This window comes from Accipiter gentilis, chromosome 9, assembly GCF_929443795.1.
Source record: "Accipiter gentilis chromosome 9, bAccGen1.1, whole genome shotgun sequence".
Lineage (NCBI taxonomy): Eukaryota > Metazoa > Chordata > Aves > Accipitriformes > Accipitridae > Astur > Astur gentilis.
Genome location: NC_064888.1, coordinates 12,072,407 through 12,095,222, shown reverse-complemented (window position 1 = coordinate 12,095,222; position 22,816 = coordinate 12,072,407). Strand labels below are relative to the sequence as shown.

Genomic DNA, 22,816 nt, shown 5'->3' with positions numbered 1-22,816 from the left:
GTAAAGATCAATACCAGCCTAATTGCATTTCTGAGAAACATGATTTTCTTGGGGCTGCTTTTGCAGCACTTCACTACTATGACTCAGGATGGTAGTTGCTAGTGTGTTGTTTACCCTAGAGACAAAGTCAGCCTTCAATATGTGAATGTGCATTCATCAGAGTATCTATCTGTTCCAAACTCAGCAGATACACTTGCTGAGTAATATGTCACAAAATAGATGTGCAAATGAGGCATTATAGGGAAGGATAACTAATAAATCTATTTTCCTTCATCAAACTATTTTTTGCCTGATCTGAACTATAAAGTGGAGGGGAAGTATTTTTCTGAACTAAACAGTAAAGGGAAAGTATTTTCAGGTGTCATGTGTTACGCTCATGTGTTACTGACCATGCATATATGCAGGTGATGTGACTTTAAAGGGCAAAAGAATTATGATTGATGTCTATCTGCCATGCTGCTATCAGCCAGTTAATTTTTCAAGATAGCTTGAAGTAGCCCATAAGGTCTTGGTCAGAAGAAAGTCAATAGAACAGCTCAGACCAAAAAACCAGTAACATTTCATAGGTAGTTTCTACCAGGCAGATTCTCCATAGACCTGCTTAGAGGCTATGAAGACCTCTTCCTGCATTGGTAGAAAGAGTTCTAAGTGAAATGGCCCAGTAAGTCAGTCTTTCCTCCCAAGGATAACATCCTTTCTTTATCACTGCTCTTCTTCCTGAGAAGACAGTCTAAGCTCCATCTTTCAGTGAGTCTTGTATTCCTGTAATATTAAGGGAGACAACAGGTTTTCCTCTCAATCCTCTCTCAGAAGAAGGTCTCATATGAGTGCTGCACACAGACAACAAAGAAGATTGCAAAAGTAGGTGGCAGCTCATCTTCCCAATGAAGAAATTTTTCATCATACTATGGGAATATTTATGCTCTGTGATAAGGTGGAAATGGTTTGCCAATGATAATACAGGAATCATTTTGTCAGCCGCCTGAATGTTGAGATGCCATTTCACCTCTAATTTAAGGCTTTTCTCTGAAAAGAGGCAATTTTTAACATGGTTTCTCCTGATCATACTTTTAAAGCATTGGTTAGAGGTATAATTCTTTACAGATTCTGGAGAACACACAGCAGCATGACCTTGCTGGAATGGAGTTTTTGACCCTGAGATGAGAGAGATAGTGCTTTGGTAAGACTGATGGAGAGTTCAGCTAACAGAAACCAACAGTGACAAAGGCTTTTGTTTAAGCTAACCATTCCCAGAAAATACAACCTCTAGACCAACAATATTAGCGAGCCTGGCTGTGACCTCATTCAGTATTCCCCATCCAAAATATTTTCTAAAGGAATTAAGGTTCTTCCTTCATTTGTGTGTGTTGTTACTCTGTCAGATGAGTTGTCTTTAGTCCAAGACTATAGCCACAGACTCCCTGTCTGCCTCCCATATGTGGCATGCAGTGATTTTATCTGAGTTTGTTGTAATAAAAGTCCACAGAAGGCCTCCAGGCTTGGTCTATTAATCTCTGAAAAATCCCAGAAGGATTGCCTAAAAGGCATAGTTTAGCAATGGAAAAAAAGCTGAATGAAGCTGTGTTGCTCACCAGATGTCTTTGTGAGCAAAATTTGCAGATGCTCATTTGTCACATACTGTAGAGTTATAAAATTGTACATTTGTTCAGATTTTTGTCAGTGTGAGACACAGGCTAGAAGTCAAGTTCAGCAGGCACTTGATCATCCTAAGATAGGTGCTGAGTTATACGGGACAGCCTGACAGTTCTACATAGCTAAAATAGTTAGCTTAAAGCATCTCCTAATTTTTGTTTTGAGGTATCTTAGATCAAGTAGTGCTGCAATGTAGGTGTGCTGCATTTCTTCATCTTCTTGCTCTTCCTCTGTCTCTAGCTGGTCATGTGTCTCCAGTGGTGGGTGCCTAGCACCTAAGTCGCCCTGTGATAGGAAATGGGACACTGGGACACATCCTAAGGATTCACGTTTCTGAGTGAGGAGTGTGTTTACCTTCATGGAGGAAATGTTTGCTGCTGCTTGGAATTGCCCCTCTGGATACAAAGGGAGAGAATTCTCTTCTCCTAGCGTTTTTTCTTCTTCAGTGTAAAATTTTAGAAATGCTATGTTTAGGAAGCTGCCTTCCTAAGCTATGTTTGAGAAGACGCCCTGCAGTGGCCTCTTCTGTAAGTGTGTAACAAAAATCACCCCTGCCTCCCAAATTGCTCCGTCATAAGTAAATTTATCCTGTTTGTCAATTTCAGGAAAACCTACTTTTTATTTCTGACTTGAAAAATACAAATAGAAGTGTTTTGTACTGTCATAGGAGTCTTCCTCTTGAGCATTTGCAGCTGACAAGGCTTTCTAAAGCAGATAGTCACACCCATTTCACAAAGGCTAAACTGAAGAACAGGCAAATTCACATGTTAACATGGGAGAAATATCTACATAGAGCCAAGGCATCTGGACTCCCAATCTGTTACTTACTCCTGGATTGTATCCACTATAGGCTGGTGTCAAGCTATGTACAGATACTGTATTAATAGTGTCATGCTTTTGTTGAAATTACTGTATAAAATGCTGATAGTTAAATAGATTAAGAACATGTTTAGATGATATAAATGTACAATCCAGCATCAAAAAGCTCCCCAATGCAAGTATGTACTGATTTTGAACTTGCTTATACATGTAAAGAATTTCAGCAGCTTGATGTAACACAAGAAAATGAATAGACTTTTGTAAGTAAAAGAAGTGGAGAAAGAAAAGAGAATCAGCCCCTGGGTGGATCTTTGGGGCCCCTTATTTAGCATTTTGGTGCTAAATAAAGTTCAGATAGTTCAAATATCCTAGCATAGAGAATCTGCATTCAGAAATCATCAGCACAGTAATGTTATATTGCCAGTAATAACCTTGCTGGTTTCTTTTTTTTCTTTTTCTTTTTCTTTTTCTTTTTCTTTTTCTTTTTCTTTTTCTTTATTTTCTAACTTTTTTTTTTTAAAGTCAAACTAAGAAAAAGTCACAGTCAGCATGTGCCTCATTTGTTAAAAGTCACTCCTTAATATGTGAATGTTTTGGATGCAATTCAGGCATTAAATTTGACAAGTAGCTTTGACTTTCCTCTGTCTTTTACAATTTCACACCTTTTGCTTTCACTGAAAATTCCTTTGCTGATACATTCATAATTACCCAGCAAAAGCTACCAGAGCAACAACAGAGTATGGTGACCAGGAAATGACATAAAGCAAGATGACAATCAGTGCAATTTTGGCCATCTTCCACTCATTTTTCATCCTCTGATACTGTTTCTGGAACTCTTTATTTCCATGTTTGCATCCAAATGTCTGAACAGACCTAGGGGAAATAAGCATAGAACAGCAAAAAAAGGAGGTAGGGAATTGAACAAATAGCTTCATAAAATGGGGCAACAATTACTCTTATGCTAGTTTATGCTAAAAGTCATGCATTTTTAGTGTGTGTTAATGTATGTATGTAACTGGTCCTTCACAATTCAATGCATTTTTGTTGCACTAATCAATGGTAAAATTCACGTCTGTTTTGGTGAAGAAAACAGTCCTGTGCCAGAAGAATTTCAACATAAATCAGGTATTGAAGCCAATTGAACAATACTACGTTAAATACAGTTAGAGAAGTTGTTGCTTCCCTAGGTCCGATTTTGCTACCTGTCCTGATTTCAGCTGGGATAGAGTTAATTACCTTCCTAGTAACTGGTACAGTGTGTTTTGGATGTAGTGTGAGAATAATGTTGATAACACACTGATGTTTAAGCTGTTGCCAAATAGTGCTTATCCTAAATTAAGGATTATTGAGTTTCCCGTGCTGTGCCAGCGAGGAGGTGTACAAGAAGCTGGGAGGGAGCATGGCCAGGACAGCTGACCTGAACTAGCCAAAGGGATATTCCATACCATAGAACGTCATGCTCAGTATATAAACTGAGGCGAGCTGGCTGGGAGGGACAAATCGCTGCTCGGGTGTTGGTCAGTGGGTGGTGAGCAATTGCCTTGTGCATCACTTGTCTTTTCTTGGTTCTAATTTCTCTCTTTTTGTTATATTCCTTTTAATTATAATTATTATAATCATTATTATATTTGTATTATTATTGTTATTTTTATATTTTATTTCTTTTATATTTTAGTTATTAAACTGTTCTTATCTCAACCCATGATTTTTACTTTTTTTTTTTTTCCTAATTCTCCTCCCCATCCCACTGGGAGGGGGGAGAAGTGAGCAAGTGGCTCACTCTCACTCTGTGCTTCTGAGCTGTGTGACTAGATATGCTGATATCTACAGGACAGACATCTAGAGATTACAAATGTAGTGGCAGACATTGGCCTTTCCATTTACAACAGTAGTTTTTGTTTCAGAGACCTGTGATTAAATGTTTTGCCTCTTTTTCACCCTTTTTCAAACATGGAATTTGTAGTTCAATTCTATGTATTTTTCTATGGAATAGTTGTTGATACACTGTTATTAGCTCTCTCTGATGTCCCTTTAGTATTTCTTTTGGATGGTTACTTTCTGTAGTCCTTTCTCATCCTTCAGATTTCTATTGCTGCTACCCAGACCCTTTGCCACATCATTAGACAATATACTGAACAGCTCTGGCTTAAATTCAGGAATGGTCCTTCTAAGGATCATACTTCTTACCATGTTGACTATTGACAGAATTCTTGTTTGGTTTCCTGTCTCAGTCATGCATACAAATTAAAAGTGAAAAAATTCCCTATTTTCTTTTGTTTATTTTAAGAAAATAAGCAGTCACTTAAACAGAAGGGTAAAAACTTAAGACTGTTGGCTACTTACTTGTTGGCCTTCTTGATAGCCTCAAATATAAAGACATAGCTGTATATGATAGCAATCAAAGGAATGAAGAAGACGAAGCAGAAAAGCAGCATTGTGTAGGCACGGACTGATGGTGTGAAAGTCATGTAGTCCCAGGAACAAGAAGTCAGCAGACCCTCGGGAACATAAGCACCTAGAAAGAAAGATGGGAGAAGGCATAAACCATGAAATGATTCTTATTCTGAGTGCAGAAGTTAGAGAAAGATACTCAGAATAACATGGGATTTAGTCCTATTCTCTTAAAGGGAAAAAGAGTTTAAAAGGATACATGATTCTTCACTTAAAGCACCTCTTTTCATTTTCTTTTACTCTGTTGCCCTATTGTATTTATGTTTAGCAGTCTAAGGCTTCAGATCAGAAAACTGAATAATTTTGTTTCAGTTCTTGAATATTGTTTAAAGCTCAGCATAGTCAAAGGGCGTCTCTCCAAATACTTCAGTGGGTGTTGGATCAGACCTGTATTGTTTTTAAATGTCTCCATTTCTTGTCAAATTGCTGTCTTCCCAAGGAGTGAAATGAAACTGATTGCTATAGCTACCACTTTTTTAAGCTTGTGCAGATAAGGGAAATTTACTGTGCAAAGGAGAAAGATTTATTGTGCAGATCAAATTAATTTTGTTGTGAAGTTGAGTACAAGTTAAAAAAAAAGTACATACATAATATTCTGCCTGAAATAAAATATAATCTCCTTAAAGGAACTGTGTCAAACTGTTAAGTAAAGGAATTGTCTACAGCAATGTCTTTTTACCTTTGCATTTTAATTTTCACTGTTTACAGTGATATTTTCTGTTGAACTCTTAAAAATATTGCACCAGATGTGCTCAGCTGCATCTAATTACCATATGAGAGTTAGTACTGTGGGTACTATTAGAATCTAATTACAAGATAACAACACCCTTCAAGGAATTATTCCACCTTTTCCAGTTAAGAATCTAGAATCTAAGACTATATTGTCATTTTGTTGTTCTAACAGCCTCTCATTCAACTAAAGGCTGCTTCTTCCAGTATTGCAGTTTGCCTGCTTAAACATGCTTCATGTTTATGGAGGACCAGAATGACAATAACAAGACAATAACAAAAATCTGCTGAAATTCTACCCAGTAACTGAGCATGCATCCTTTGCATGCATCCCAGTAACTTGCAGCATCCTTTGGGAAAATCAAACATTGCTATGTTCTCACCTCACCTGAGCTGACATTCTGGAATTAGGGAGCACAGTAATGGGCTCGGTTTTGAATGATGAGTTCATTCTAACTTACTGACTGAAACTGGTGAGTCATAGGAAACTAGTGGTAGTGAGGCAGATTCAAATGAGGAAGAATAACAGAGACTTTTTGTTTCAAGTTGCAAGGATCAAGATGCTGTATGTGTGTTCCAACTTCCAGGCGTAAAATTCACATTTACAAAAGCAAATTAGTTAGTTATTACTAAATTTGATTGTTATTGGAAGCCTTAGTGAAGATACTGATGGCTGAATGGAGAATGTGACCAACACCTAGTACAACTTGCCCATCTAGAACACAGTCAAGACTTAGTGAAGATGTACTTGCACAAAATGCTCAGACTGTATTCCTCTTTTATGTGAATAAAGAAATTTAGATTGACACTACTATCTTACACAGCACCTTTGGGGAGGGAAAAAGTCATCAGAAAAACCACAAATACATTTATTTCACTTTTATATTGTTGAATTTGGTTCAACAGAAGTAGGTATGCGGTAATAGGCAGGTGCATCCTTTGTATTTTGGCCTTGATTTTATCTACTGTTATTTATTCACTAAGTAACAACTTTAAGGAAAAGTGCCAGTGTCATATAATATACTGTAATACACACTGGATTTTTTTTCTTTTGATTAGAGATCTTCAGTTTCAATACGTATTTTATCAGTTTTCTTCAAATTAATTTATTCAAGCCTAACATGCAACCTCATCAGTTCAACCCTGTTCTATACCTGTAAGTGGTCTTTAATCCAATGCTATGAGGGGAAAAAAACTTCTATTCTCTTTCACTTACTCCATCCAAAGAAGGGCGGGAGGCTCCAAGCCAAAGAGTACAGCCAGACTCCTACCAGGATTATTAGGGCCTTCTTCTTAGATGTCACTCCAACAGAAGCCAGAGGTTTTGTGATGACAAAATATCTGTCCAAGGCAATCACCATCAAAGTGATCATAGACGTAATGCCAAACAGAGCTCCGCAGAAGGCATACAGCTCACAGCCTTTCAATGAAGATGACAGAAGTAGCAGTGAAATTAATCTACCCATGCTAATTAATTTCTGGGAGAGTTCAAATCTGTGTTTCTTGTGAACTAATGTCTTCTGGAATTTGTAAAGCAATGGAACTTCAGCTTTCCTGCAGTTGTAATGCTATTTCAAAGCTGCTGTCTCTCTTGCTAATTACGTTATCCATGGAGATAAACTTCAAAGATTTTGTTTGCTTGAATTGCTGGAGACAGTGATACTTAGCGTATTTTCACTCATTGATTTCTGGTGTTTCTACTGGGATCATTTCAGCAGTTCATTAATATCTTGTTTAACTCCATTTTTAGTGCAGTTCCTGTAGAAACAGCTGTTTTTCTTAACAATGGGCTATAGCTACTTTGCTATCATGGAACCATTTGTATCTCAAGGGCAGCGTAACTGAAGTAAATATGCAGACTATGAATATATTAATGAGTTATTTTCATTATTCAAACAACCTAATGATTTAAAACAGGGGTTTGCTTGTTTTTTTTTTATTTTAACATGTATGCAATTGAACATTTCGTGGAACTAAAAAAACCTGTGCTTTTAGTCATCAGAGACCAAAAAGCAACATTAATTCTCTGACCTTCCTCTCTGTCAATACCTGTTCAAGAGGCAAAGACTAGCCTTCCTTTTACTAAATGATATAGGACGAATGAAAGCACCTTCATTCCACATTTTCTTACTGTACAGGAAGCATTCAGTTAATATTTCTGTTGTGAAAACTCACTTTTGCCAGGCCTTCTCACCTCACTTTGCCAGGTGCAAGTCCCAGCGCAGGTTATTTAGAAGAGCTTTTAAGCCGGTGTGTTGAGAGGTGGTACTTCTTTGTTATAAGACTCTGCCAGTAACTAAGTTATGAGATGATTGGGGAAGAATGCTGTAAAAAAGACTAGTCCTGTTCCTTAGGTTGCCAATGTTGCCTTTGTATCTATCTCATGTATGTAGTTTTCCTCTCCCTGGTGGGAATGTATTATTGCACACAGACAAAAATGTTCAAAGGAACATTTGTGTCAACTTTGAAACTATGTTGAGAAATGTTCTCAACATGGCAAGTGTGCCCCATGGTAAGGAAATAGTAGATTAACTTCCACTATGGCAAGAACATACTTAGTGATATCTTAGAAAGAACATATACAAACCTTTCTCACCAAAAATCCAGCGTTTGTGGAGGCTGTTGGTGAAAAAAACTGGAGACTGCGTAATGGACATCAGGAAGTCACTAATAGCTAGATTGATGATGAATATGTTGGCTGGAGTCTGAAGGCTCCTACTCCTACAGAGATCAGAAGGAATGTTGCTAAACACTGCTGCACTGTTAATAATGTTCTTACTCTTTCCTGTAAGCCTTGGCAGCTTCACAAATACCAAGGCACACTATATAGCAAGCTACAGCAGAGTGCTTCTCATTTCCCTCATGAGAGAACATAAGCAATGCTCAGTTTTACACCCTTATAGTTCTGTGCACTTTACAGGATTGTTTTGATAACCAGCTCAGTGATGGGGATAAATCATATTGTTCTTTCTTTAAATATTCTGACCCACTGCACTGCATGTCCATGATGAACAGGAAATTAAAGTTGATGTACTCTATGGATTTCTGGATCTGCGTCATGTTAAACAGGGGGAAGGGAGTGCATTTTCCACTTTTGATAAGATCAACAGTGACTTCCAAACACAGGGATTAAACAAACTCACTATGTACCATATCAATCATTTTGGTTTACATCAATTCTTCTCTATGACACTCATTTCACTGGCCCAGACACTGACTTTAAAGAGAGCAATAGCCAGCCTTCAGTGTATCCTGCCTGTATATATTATTCATAATATTATAGTGATTTAAAGGGTATACATAAAAGCTCAACTGAGAGCTCCTCAGTTTGAGGCTCAGTGTAACTTTTTAGCTCCTTTCTCAAATTTTCAGTCTTAGACACGATTGAAAGATACCAAAATAAATGATGGGTTCTTTGCACTGATCCAGAATCAATCACTGGGACTACTGTCCCCTATCTGTCAGTTTAGGAGCAAGGAGATATTATTAGTAGATGCTTATGAGCTGCTTGTATTTGTTCAGTAGTCTGCAAAGTTACTGAACATATTTCTGTTTCAGGCAGCTGGCGATCTTACAGTTTGCCATTACTTGAGACTGCTTTGTAGGCATCTGATGTGTTCTCTGAACTTCTGATGTACTTGTTACTTTGCTATCAGTATCCCTTTCTGTCATCATAACGTATTCAAATGAGGACAAGCTGTGTCCTCCAGTGAAACTGCAACTGCCATGACTGGATTTTCTGTATGGGACCAACCAAAGAGCTAAGCTGGCTCATGTACTTCATCCTCACATATCTGGTCTGCATGCCAACACCTTTTCTGTTCTTAAGGCCATGTCATTCACATCGAAGAGTTGGTGTCTATTCCAAATGTACACGCTGAAACCTACTGTTCAATGCACCACATAAATATAGGCTGGAGACCCAGACTACTTCTGCCCACACTCCAGTGATTTAAGTTAACACAGACAAATTATCATATAATTGCTTTTACTTTCATTTATTACATTAGTGCCTAAAGACCAATCATGAAGTAGAAGCTCACTGGCCTGGACATTATGCCAATGCTCTGCCCCAGTGTGACAAAACAGAAACAGGATGAGTAAACAGGAATGGTGAAAATAACACGTTATTGTCAGAGATCCAATTTCCTTCAGATATAAAAGTTGGAATGTGGCCTTAGTTAAAAGGAAACAAGCCAAGTGTTAGAAAATGTGAAAACAAGACATGGCCAGTAAGGAACAGAGTGGGGGAAGGAAACTGAGTAGTAAGCAGCAGGAGGAAAGAAACATCTAAAATAGAGAAGATATGTGGGAGACAGGTGCAAAACATCCCATCATTCCAGTGCAGACACAGTTCAGCCAGTAGAAAAAAAATCACTGGAAGGTTTCTGCTTTGGCTGCTTTTCTGTTGCGCGGCATATCTGGGCGATTCTTTGCAATTTTGCTAACAATTTTGCTATGGCTATAGTTAATGGGAGGAAGTCAGAGGGAAATGGCAGGTTGCCACTTTTTACTTTTTTTCCTACAGCAATGTCTCTTGGTGCATTTTACTATGTCTGCATAGTAGTCTGATGGTATGCCTGCGCTGGATTTACAGAGCACAGCCAAGATACTGTTAAAGTTCATAAATTTGAGTGTTTAAAAAAACATCTAAAAGAAGGATACCTGCAGAAAGCATAGATGACCAGGAAATTACCCAGAGTTCCTGTGATCCCCACTATAAGAATGACTACTCCAATTGTATAATGGGCATGGTCTGGGACATCCACTGTAGGAAAGGCACCAGGAACATCTTGCACTGTCATCTTCTGTGGAGTAAAACGAGGTCATAGGTATATTGTCAGACTTTACTGAATAAGCTGGCATGTGCTTCTCTAGAAGAGGAAATGGTCAAGAATGCAAAAAGACAGCCAGAAAAAAAAAGTCAGAATAAGCTAATTGCTTTCAAATTACATTTACTGTTGATCATCTTCAGGGGATAAGTATGCCATCAGCAGTGCAAAGGTCAAAGGGAGGTTTATTCAATTTTGATGAAGAACAGCAATCTGTTCTCTCTCAGAAGAAAGATAAGTATATCGAGGAGAAAGAGAGAGACAGGTAGGGACCTTTCCATTGCATCTGACATCAAGTAATGCAGTACTTAACAATGAGTAAGTTTTCTGTAGTTTTCATTTCAGGAAAGTTTCTGTACCTGTGAAGTATGATTTCTGTTATCCTCTGATGTCACTGGCTAGACTTCTCTAGCTAAGTAGAAATTATCTTCTATGGATAAACATACATTTATTCCTTGAGTAGTATGGCTGTTTCATTTCTCCCACTGAATAACACTGAATTGCTAGCTGCCCTCAAGACTTGGTTACCAAAAGCCTGGCAGCATTTAACAAGAGTCTTTTGGAAACTAAATTAAGGTTCAGAAAAACTAAAACACAAATCCTTTGTTCCTTATGCCTCGTTTCCATACCAGTGCTGTTTTCACTCTGCACTGTATGAAGGTATTTTGCTCTCTGTGAAGTATGTGATAAAGCACTTGATGAAAGCATTTGTGTCTTAATCATCTAACAACTCATAGCAAAATTCAGTAGCCAAGTCTGAAGACTACAGCATTTTAAATAATAATTTTAAAACATTTTGTAGTTATGTATCAGGAACCACAAACACATTTTAGGCCAAGTGACCCCAGATTAGTAACAAAGCAAACAATAAGGCTGCACCCAGGAAGCAGGATGACCTGATAGAGATTGAAGAGAACAGCTGTCCAAACCGTGTCTCTTCTGCTGCCTTTTGATATAAGGTCAGGCAAGGAGACTTAAACTCACCTCTGTGCAACAGCCACTGTCCTAAACGTGTCTTGGCATCAGCTCCAACCAGCCAATGGGGTCATGAAAAATACCGAGCCCCGTTCTCACTCATCTGCATGGACAGATCCTGTCTCTTCTTTGTAGCCAGGCTTTTCTCATCAAGGGTGGCACTCTGGAATAGCATGTCATGACCACTGCTTATAGCTCAAGCCTGGCATTCCTCAGCTACTGAGCTACAAAAATCACACCAGGGTTGAGAAAAGCCCAAGAAATTTTTTTAAATGTTTGTAGCCTGCCTACTGTGAATATTGCCAGCTTGGCTGTGGCCTAGGATCCAGGACAAGGGCATTGCCTGTACCAAGGTCTGTGCCTGCACCAAGGTTAAATAGTGCTATGAGACTGGATATGTTCTTTACAATCACAAGTACTGGCAGGTGGTGGTACAGTTCTCATATGCAGTCATTCCTTCCCAGGAAAAGGAAGGTTGCTGGTAGGAAAGGAGGAAAGTGCACAGAGGTAGATATGAAGTTTACCTTTATGCTGGAGTTGTGTTAGTAGTTGGCATTCACTGTTAGAGTGCAACTCAGAAATGCCTTTGACAACAACCCAGTTATCAAAGGAAATGGGTATTTTCAGACAATAGAGGCAGACATTACTTCTGAATACATCTGTGAGATTGGACTGAAGTTATTAGAGGCAGTGTGTATTTAAAACCAATGTGCCAGCAGCAAGAGGTGAACCCCAGGAGTGCGTGGAATTCTGGAAGAGATTGTCTTTGCTTGTGTGCTGAAGATCTGCCTGCAGCAATCCTCAACAACTAGAGCGCGCTCCCTGGGTTTCTACATTAGCAGCAATGAAATGCTGGACAAATACTCTGATCTTAGAGAGGCAAAATGTAGCTCTGGCTGTTATTGTAATTGGAGCAAAATGTTAAGGTTGATACACTAACTGAATGACAGTATGATGGTATTTATTGTTCAGGTTCCTGCAGCAAAGTGTAAGTTGGCGTCACATCATCAACATCAATCGGCATCTTGCCTAAGTAGAAATTACTGTGCTTAACACACTGCCAGTAAAATAAGAAAGAAAAAAATCCCATACTAATAGCAAGTGGAGAGGGAGAATCTGAGATAAAATTGTTTAAAGTAAATGAGATTAGGTGTTCTCTTTGGTTTGGTTTTGTTTGTTTGTTTTTTCTCCTTAGCCTTGTGGCTAGAACATTTTTTAACTGCTGTTCTACAGAGAGTTAATGATGATTATTAATGGAAAGGAGATTTCTGATGTTTTTCCCTGTAGCTATCCATTTAATCAGGACTGGATCAAGGTAACAGAAATGAAGCAACTAAAGGAGCTTGTATTGGCTACAAAGAACAGATTAAAATGGCTTTAATTTGAATTAAATTTGTGGAGGACTAAAGACAAGGAAAAATTTAAAAGACAAATATAAACACACAGAGAAATCACAAGAGAGGAAAGGTTATTTAAGGGACAGTAGAAGACTTTAAAATGACTTATTCAGGAATGAAACAAGTTCAGAGTCAATAAAAATGTCAAGTATGAAAAAATAAAGGAATAATATTTATACTGGAGCAGTGGTAGGACATAAATAATACTAAATATATGGTTAAAAAAAAAAAAGCTCTGTGGCAAAGAGGACTAAATTCACGTTTTATTGTGGACGTCCTGTAGGCCTGGGATTTTTATCACAGGGTCCAACTCTGGCTGTTCTCTAAGAGGAAAAAATTAAATTATTAAAAAAGTCATTTTGCTGCTTTTATTGGAAATACAGATCTGATTCAAAGTTTCTTTGAATCGAAGAAAGGTACTGGTTGACCAACAAGGCATTAGATCACGCCTAAGCACTTCAAATTCATCACTAAGTTGCATACATACAGCTTCCTTACTAGAAGATGAAAACGCATGCCTGTATCAAGTTCAGCTCTAGATCTTCTATGGGAATTGTACGCCAAAAGAAAGGTCAGGGAGAAAAAGATCGTGCTTGAAGAAATCAGGTCAGCACGATAATCAAGAAATCAGACAATTCCCAAAGCTTTTCTCTATTCAGTTTCTCCAGCAGATCAGCCTTGTTTAGTCTCTGTCTTCTGTTGTCACCCCACGGTATGAGTACTTCATTGGCAGCGGAGAATAAAAATCCCACTGTTGCAATCCCCACCGTAGCAAATGTCCTTTGAGAATATTCTTAACAGCTATTTCAATTGCATTGATAATACATAGCATTGTTGCCTTCCATGTTTTTCTGTTCAGCCTTCTTTCTAAAAACACCTCGTAATGAAAATAAAACCAGGCAGAACCAGCGCTTCATTATTTCTCTTCCAAGTATATGACAACACAGTTTATTTAATGGTTCAAAACATCACCAAATGCACAAAAATCTGAACCGGAAGCTAAGAGGTTGGACATTTTCCAGTAGGTAGACAATGGACTACAGCTTTCTTGAGTCAAGTAAAAGATACTTGCACCTGAGACTCTGGACCACTGGGTGCCAGTATACCCACAGACCAACTGTGCTGTGGGTGGCTTAGATAGGTGTTAATTCTGTAGGAAAGAATTCTTTGGGAAGCACCAACTTCCTGACAGTCAGTCAATATAAATATTGCACATTTCTCAAGCAAGCAAACAAAATGGTCATGGAAGTTGTGGAGGACATCAAGGTAGTAACTGTAACATAACAAAACTTCTTCATCCTAAGTACTGAGGGTCAGTTGGACAATGTATCACTAGCCAAGGACAGCATCTTAGTCAACCTTAAAAGCAGGTTTCATAATATTGTTTGGATGTATATGAAAACTGGCCTTTTTCTAGAAGTGTAAAAGAATTTGTGTTTTTAACCTCTGATAGGCATGCCATTTGTTATCTATTATTTATTTACACCATAGTTTTGCAGAATTGGATGATTTTGGTGCGGCAAGGAACTTGGGAAGTGCCACACTGATTCAGACCAGCATTCCTGACAAAACACTAGCTTGCCTTTAGCCATGACTGGGTGTTTCACAGAGTTGCAAAACATGCATAATGGACAGCGATGTAGGAATTTAATTTTCAGTATAGAGGCTTAGCAGTTGGTTTGCACCCTAAAACAGGGTTATTATCCCTTTGAAAAGATAATCTTAGTGGAGGATATTTTTATCCTCCATATATAGGTGTAATCCTTTTCTAAATCCTACTCTGTCATTTGTCTCAATAGAGTCAGTGGCAAGAAGTTATGAAGTTGCTCTACGTTAGTGTATTTCCTTCCAGCAGGTTTAAGTGTGTTCTTGTGGAAACACTCGAATAGAAGGAAACAGCTAGGTTTAATGCAGTCTGCCTTCTTAAAATACTCATTTTTCTCCCTAAAGTAATGGTTGTCTACTGCCTACAACAAAACAGCTAAACCAGAACTGACTGTTATTAGTTATCATTCAGTAAACTTGACAGACACTTACAAACTTGAGATGCTTTGGGGGATTTTGGACAAAATTAAATGTTTGATAGATAAATATGTCTAAATCTTTGCTGTTCTGGCCTTGTCTGTGGAGGCTGCAGGACAACATGGAGCCTCGTTATTCTATACTTATGGCCTGCTGCCACAGCTGGTTACAAGGGAGGCAGAATTCTTCCTGGAGGGCCAATCTGAGGAGCCAGCCTGCTTCTTCTGGAAGAGAGCAGTGCACAGTCCCTTCTGCTAAAGCTTGGTGCAAGCAGAAAAGGGGGTAAAAATGAATCAGCCACAGAGAACATCAGTGTAGCGTAGAACTTGTATTTCACCATGAGGTTTGTCAGGACCCTCTGAGACACTGTTCTAAGAGTTAAAAGGATAAAGGAATTCATTTGCAGTTCAGGACAAGACCACGATTCCTAGATGATTTTCCCATGTTAGAAGGAAGTCTAGATCAGATATAAAACCCAGGAATATTTGATGCCTGCATTGATTCTGTCTTGGGTATCTGTTTATTATGCATATTTTCCTAAAGAGGTTTTCTAAATAGTTATTTCATAACTGATTAAAAAAAAAAACCGAAACCAACCAAACTAGCTCACCTCTGAATAACTTCTACTAGAAGACATACTGGTTTTGAAAGTCCACCCCCCACCCATACCATGAGAAAAATATTTGTGTATAAGTGAAAAAAGCACAACATGCAAAGAATACAGTTCAGCTATTATTGGGGAAAAAAAAATATCTGTTTTCAGAGTAAGAAAAAAATCATATCACTTAATTACTGTTCATGTGGAAATGCTGATTACTGAAGTCCTACTAAAGCTAACAGTGATGATGGTAGGAGCAAGGCCATGCATGTAAATATTTGTACTGAGTATACATTATGTTTGATATAGCCCACTGCTCACATTCTTCCAATGGCAAGAGTATAAAGCAAGGTTTAGTTTATACTTACAGGGAAAGAAGAAATCCTCATAAGGTCATTTGGGGATTTGAACATATTTCAATGCTAGTTCTGATTAATTGATTTATTTGTGTGACATCATTGTTTCAAAAGCCAGGAACAGAAAAGACTAGGACAAGGACATTTTTCAGTTACTTCTGCCTGGACATGAGATGGATTGTATCTAATTTGGTGTAAAACAAGACAAGGAAAGGGAAATGGGGACCGCTATGTTGTTGCTTTTATGAATTCATCTGGCTTCAAACTGTAGGCATTGGTTTTGCAAATGAATGTTTTAATGGAATAGAGCCCAGTTCCAAAACGTTGCAAGTTTTGGCAGTCCCACATTGACTTCGGCAAGGTATCAGGTTTCTTTGTTCTTATTTTTCCTTCAAATACAGGTAACAAAGCTGCTTATTTACACAGTATGACTTACACAGCCAATGGTAGTGTTAGATCTTTTACATGACAACAAATCATATAGTTTAGAAAAACTGTCAGAAAAGAAATACTGTAATTTCCTAGGGTTTGTAGGTGCAGTGTTTGTACTGCCTACCTACAAGAGGCCTCAAACAACTCATAGTACTTACTTTTCTTCACAGTCGCTTGCTCTGATTTCTGAGCTTGCCTCTATAGGCACTTGCTCTCTGATGACAGGCAGCACAAAGAGGAGTGTAATCCCACCTCAATTATGGTTTCAGCAGGGTGATGCCAAATCCTAAGCTTTCTTTCCAGTAGACAGCAGGGCTTTCTATAGATGGTGTTTGTCCTGTTGAGCAATTTGGATAGCAGATTTTGTATCCTATCTTTTGGATTTAATCTCAACCATAAGCAGCACATATTGCTTTCAGTCCTGAAACTCTCTTAAAGCAATCTTTGTGTCAAATTAAAATGCAAAAGTTTGAAAATACGGTCACTTGACCTGGGGAGAGGAAATGGACAGCTAATTACCTCTTTCAGCAGAGTAAGGATAAAATCCATTTTTAATTTTCTGACGTAAATCACTCTGTCCCCAGAATCCTTTTTCATTTTGCCATGTGCCCTCCACTCTCCCTTCTCCCTCCCTGCTATGTTATGCTATCCTCTTTCATATGTTATCCATCTAATTTAGTTTGTAAGCACCTTGGCTCAGGACACTTCTCTGTTTATTTTTCTGTAATACACTGCACACATCCAGGTTTTATTAACAAAATAGACTTCATTTTTACTATGCAAATAATAAAATATTTACTGGCCCTTCATTACAAATTAGGATCAAACTGAAACACCCAATCCAACATCCTATATGCATAAAAGCTTTTGGAGTGTTTGAAACTTGCACATAACTTTTAAGTGTCCACTGTGTTATGTGGGCCATGCCAAAATACCTGATACCACCACATCAAGATTTTAACTTGAATTTCAGATTTTTAAAACTTTAAAAATTAGCTTGGGTCATTTTTTTATTCTTTAGTTTTAAACAGACTTTTGTATATACAGCAGGTGAACGAAACTTTGTAGTCCTAATAGTATACTGAGATACACAACCAGGAGGAGGACTTCTGAACTCCTTTGGTTCGGGCTTGTGGGGTGGGATGGAAAATATATTTAGCAAGCCCAAAGAAATTCTGTCCTGAAGTGTCATCGCAACACATTTTCATCTTCACACTTCTAAGGATATTTTCTTTCTGTTTAGTATTTAACAACTGAGAAAGAGCTTTGATAGAACTTACCTGGGAAAACCTTCTGAACAGCTCTCTTGTGTAACTGCAAATAACAACTCTTTAACATTTACATGAGCGCTTCACTGCACTTACGGACTATTATAGAAAAGACAGAGATTTCCATCTTGAATAATAACAGGAGTGCATTGTGTTTGAACTGCTAAACAGCTGTTTAATGCACAAGAACATGTTGTTTTGATAGTTTGCAACATATTTGGTGTACTTTGCCATTAGACATTCCTCCCTGTCTTCTGCCGATGTAACTGCTGAAAAACACTGCTACTACAGTCTTTTCTGCAGTAAAGGCATAAAAAGAAGATTTTAAAGTTTTAATTATGTTGTTCATTATTGCATTACAGCATTAAATGTGTACACGCACCTTAAATGTCCATTTACAGTTCTATAAATGCCAGCTTTGCCAGCAGAACTACTTGCTACAGCTTTTAGTGACAGAAACCACTTACTGTTGGGGGTCTAAGAGGCAGGTCCATCAGTGTGTAGGCATTGGCTTCTGAGTCATTCCATACATTGAAGGACTCCCCAGTTTTGGTGCCGTCGGGATCCTCAGAGGGACAAGAGATCCCCCTTTGAATGGGCTGATTATTCAGGTGAACAAAATCTAAGCAAAAACAAAGAAAGAAAAGCTCTCCTCTGAATTTAAGTCAGCCGATTTACCTTTTTGTGTGTGTGTGTAAAGGAGATTATTAGATTCTCTGGAATAATGTGAGATGCAGTGCAGAGTTTCTCCCTAGAGCTTCAGATTGCTTCACTCCATCTTCGGCTTAGCAAAGGGCAGCAGCAGCAGCTTCCATTTAAATACAGGAGACAGCAGGGTCCGCACATGCCCAGTTTGAAACTTGTTCCATCCAGATTCCAGCTTCACTTTAATAACAGTATAAAACTGATGCTCACTTAAAAGTGCTGGGTTTTGCCTTTGACAGATTTATGTCTGAATTTTAATGCTATATGCACATTATCCCTGTATGAAGACAAAGAAGTTAAAAGGTCGACTTCACTATCTGTCTTAAATATTAGACCTTACTGCTCATTTTCACTGTATTGGTGAATTAGTTTTTTATGATCTGCTTTTAAAGAAGATGCATGTGTACAGTTCTGCTGAAATTGTCTGAACTCAAATAGATTCCAATATTTAACAACGTGCTTGTGTGCACTTCTGTCTTGTAGAATTTAGGTCATGGTTATTTGTTGGACGGCTTCTAAAAATAAACAAAAAACAGGGATAAAAGCTACTGACATCATCCTTTTCTGCTCTTCAGTTAAAAAAAACCAACACCCCACCCCACCCCCAAAAGCCCACAAATACCTTAGGCAAAGGACAGCAAATAACCACTTGTTTCAAGAGTTGACTGCTTTCTTTTTCAGTTGTGTTTAGTTAGGCTGTACATGAGCAGATTCTTATTCACAGAAATCTTCCTTTACTTTGCACTGTGCAGAGAGATATGAATTGCTGTATTCCCGATTGAAGGCCCATTACTGGGGTAAAGTGAAGTTTAATTGCAATAGAGAATTAGGCACAGAGTGTGAAAAAGCTGTTCTAGCAGATACTGCAGCCTGAATATCGCAGAGGTTAGGTCTTCCAACCGCAATCAAAATGACCCTAATGCAAGCTATTAGCTTCATTGCAGTTGGTAATAAAAATAGATGGTGTGAACTATTTCTGGAAAGCCTTTGTGAGAAGGTTGTGATAGTAATGGTGGGAACTGTATTCCCACATCTCTGTGTAGATTCCCCTTCTCACGTACCTTTCCTTAAATTAGCACTTGCAGTACCTAACCTTAAATTAAGGAAAAAGGGATTGCATTTCTTTGCATGAACAGGAGCTGTGCCTCTATATCAAAGGCACTCATCTATAGTGCTGCAGATTCCCTTTTCTTGATAGTCATTTAAGGAAGGTAGCGTTTACCTTGTGTCACCGGGCCACTGAACGTTAACCAGAGGAGACGCTTCTTAGACTCTACAGGCTCTCAAACTGTGAGACCTTAAAAATAATTATTAGTAGATCTGTTGTGAAAAGCAGAGAGATTTCATTGAATATCCCTGCCCTGCAGTGTTAGGTAGACACAACCAAGCCAGATTTAAACTAGCTGTGGTGGAACTGAGCTCAGAGGTGGCTAATCATCTGACAATTTTCAACTTTGTCCATGTCTGAGATTCTATGGTCATTTTCAAAGGTGTGCTCTTTCCCTCTTCTCGATGTGTGACATCAGACACATGAGTATCAGGGCAATGGTGGATGTGACATTAATGGTACAAACTTTGAAAGACATTGATATGAACTTCAAATCCATCACTCTATGTTCCTGCGTACACAGTGCTTGCATGCAGCACACTGTAGGTATGAGGCAGCAAACAGTGGTGTTGGACATTTTGAGGGACAAGACCTTTTTGGAAGATAATTTTGCATTTTACTACTAAAAAGGCAGGAAACATCATTACAGAAACCCACAATGTGAAACTGGGAAAAGCTCCTACTATCTTCTAATAAAACTTATCAAGAGAGTAGAGAGTACATTTTAATGACTGAAGTGCAGAGAAAGGAGGCTATGAGAGATGTCCCATTTGTGTGAACTTTATTTTCAAAGAAGTTGCGTACAGTTACATCCTGCTCTTATCAAACTTACAAGACATAAAGTTTGAAACATATAATCTTCAAGGACAGGCATAAATACTAGATTAGCAGTCTTCTTTGACTTGGTATTCTAATGCTCAAATCCTCTTAGTTTTGTTATGTCTCAGTTTTGCGGAATGCCGACACTCAGTCTGTTTACATACACCTTGCACATTAAGTTTGCCTTTTCCCTGGGTCACAGATTACATTTTTCTTCCTTCTTATTTCCTCTCACGTTAATAACAAGTCAATGCATTGAAAATATTTCATTTCCAGTTAGCCTGGAAGCATCCAATTTGGGGCATTTTTAGGGGAGCACATAGTATGTTTGGCAGAGTAATCAAATCATGGAATAAATGTAGTCTTTTTTAAGTAAATCAGACATAGAAACCATGTGTCTTCTTGCTTCATCAGATTTTGCATTGTTGTACATGCCTTTTCAGATAGATTAATTTGATTAGTTCAGCAGCTCCTGAGAGTATATTATGAAAGAATATGCAATATAAAGGAGACAAAGTTTTCCCAGTGAGAAGTGGATGCTAGTCCAAAGAGGGCTATTGATTTGGTATCCCTTCTTAGCCTCTGGGGCCTGCTTTTATGAATGCTAAGCACTTGCAAGCTAGGTGAAATTATTTCTGAAAATTGGACCCTAACACTAAGATTCATGTCCAATGGAACTGTTCTCATATGATTACAGTTGTCTGATCCTGTGTTACAGCCAATAGCCAGAGGCGATTCAGCTGACCTATTTTATATGTGATGTCTCAGCTTCCATGGAAGGAGAGGAGTCATGTCCTAGAACTGCACAAGTTGTGAAGTATGAGGCATCTCATTCTCTGTACCTAGGGCTTGGGAAGTCAGAGACATATAATAGCAAATCATTCATAAAACTTTTTTCTCTCAGATTTGCTTTTGTTTTATATGCAGTATTAAACCAGAGAGAACAATTCAAAGTATTTTACTGGGTGGTAATAGTTTTTATTTATAGACAAGGCTATTTGACTTAAAGTTATCAGAATGCTAGACTTATGGATCTGGAGGCAAACTTGCTGTGTTTATTGTTTAATTTGCCTTGTTTATGCTCCACCAAAAGCTTACCTCTGTTGCATCCCTGCATGTAGAAATGTTCATGACCTCAGGTACTTTCTAAAGCCATCTGGCATTTCCACCACAGTTTTGTGTGTGAAACACGCCAGAAGCCCACCTGGCTTATGGCCCAGGACTGAATTGCCCTCCGGTCACTTCTGGAGAAAAGAAAACCTGCCCAGGATTCATCTATCTGAATTCTGTCATGCTGAAGTATGGTGAGAACATCCCTCCCAGTTTTAGAGTCCTGACTTTCACCTGCACCTCTTGCTACTGATAATTAACTTATGTTCATGGCTTTTTATAAACTACTGGCAGAAATAGCAGAAAGACCATGGACTCTGGGGCCCTTCCATGAAGCTGAGAAAATTGTCTCACAGGACAAGGGAAAGATAATGCATGGGTAAAATTTAATTAAAGTCCAAATAAGCATAGGAGTTCTTTCACAATGAGTGAAAGGGAACAGTGTCCTCTTCTTTGGCTGGGAGCTCTGTGTGGAATTAGGTTTTAGCTCATCTGCAGGAATAGAGTAGACTGAAAGAACAGGTAATCTGCTGCTTAGAAGATAAACAGACTGCTGTTGGAAAATGCAGGAGAGTTACAAGACCAGGGGTATGGTCAACCAGGCATTAATGTCCCTGAGACATATTTACAAAGGCTCACCTGGGCTTCCTTAAATTTTCCAGAAGATCACCCAGGTTTCCAAGGCCAGCATGAGGAAAAAGGAATAGACTACTCAGTAATGGGAAAGATAAACTCCCACTCTTCTTTGAGTGCAGATTCAGTTCTGGGATTTGACTTACCACAAATGAAGAGTGCACAAAGTAAGGAAGTTGGGTGTTTCTAAGGCTTGCTAGTAAGTTGTATGATTTTTTTCCCATTATGATGGGGAGAATGATAGTGATAACCCCTGTAAAGCATTTTGGGGATAACAATGCTACCCTCAAAATATGCTCTGCTTGCCCTCTAGACATGTTAGGTCTTCCTGTAAGTGATGGGATAGAGGGAGGAATTATTGATTTTTCACTTGAGAGCTTATCCATTTTCAGTATCTGCCTTTCAAAAGGCAATACCACACTATAAAAATCTGAGTCCAGCAGCCTTCCTTAACACAGTCCCCCTGTACAGAAGTTGTGAGCCCTGGGTATCTGGTGTGGTATTGCTTGTCAGTGGCTGTAACATCTGAAAACACGTTTTTCTCAGAAGCGTTTTCAGAGGCCTACTTTTGTACTGGTACCTGCAACAAACTTATCTGCTTAGATATGCAGGTGAAAACCGGTTGCTCGTTTTGTACAGAAAGCTGGTTTCAACCATCTGTGTTCTTTTTGCCTTTTAGCAGCTAAAATCTGTCAGGTGGGAACTCTCCCACTTCCTAGCTGTTCCCAGACAGCGTACTGCAATTTTGGCACCCCAAATAACAAAGCAGGGAGAGACTTGTGTAATATATATCGTCTTTTTTCTCTATTAATCATAGAAATTAAATATAGTTCTTCATTCCCGGAGCAACTTGGCAAGGCAGCATGGAGGCAAGAACACCCTTTGTAAATAAAATTGTTAAACTGAGTA

The 22,816-nt window shown here is 38.5% G+C and overlaps 1 protein-coding gene across 8 annotated transcripts in view; it reads right to left on the bottom strand.

The window, feature by feature from the left end:
- The window catches only part of OPN4 (opsin 4), a 29,797-nt gene extending 11,467 nt beyond the window's left edge, over nt 1–18,330 (bottom strand). For 3 of the 8 annotated variants that reach the window (XM_049810122.1, XM_049810126.1, XM_049810128.1), the window contains exons 1-6: nt 18,000–18,330; nt 10,318–10,460; nt 8,240–8,373; nt 6,869–7,072; nt 4,816–4,987; nt 3,181–3,345 (exon numbers count right to left, since the gene is read on the bottom strand). In XM_049810122.1, the coding sequence (XP_049666079.1) occupies nt 3,181–3,345; nt 4,816–4,987; nt 6,869–7,072; nt 8,240–8,373; nt 10,318–10,460; nt 18,000–18,026 (845 nt within the window). In that variant the 5' untranslated portion in view covers nt 18,027–18,330. Of the gene's footprint in view, nt 1–3,180; nt 3,346–4,815; nt 4,988–6,868; nt 7,073–8,239; nt 8,374–10,317; nt 10,461–11,468; nt 11,600–16,418; nt 16,602–17,999 lie in introns of those variants that run through there. The other 5 variants (XM_049810124.1, XM_049810123.1, XM_049810125.1 and 2 more) reach the window with 5 other exon arrangements.
- Between the last annotated feature and the right edge of the window lie 4,486 nt (nt 18,331–22,816).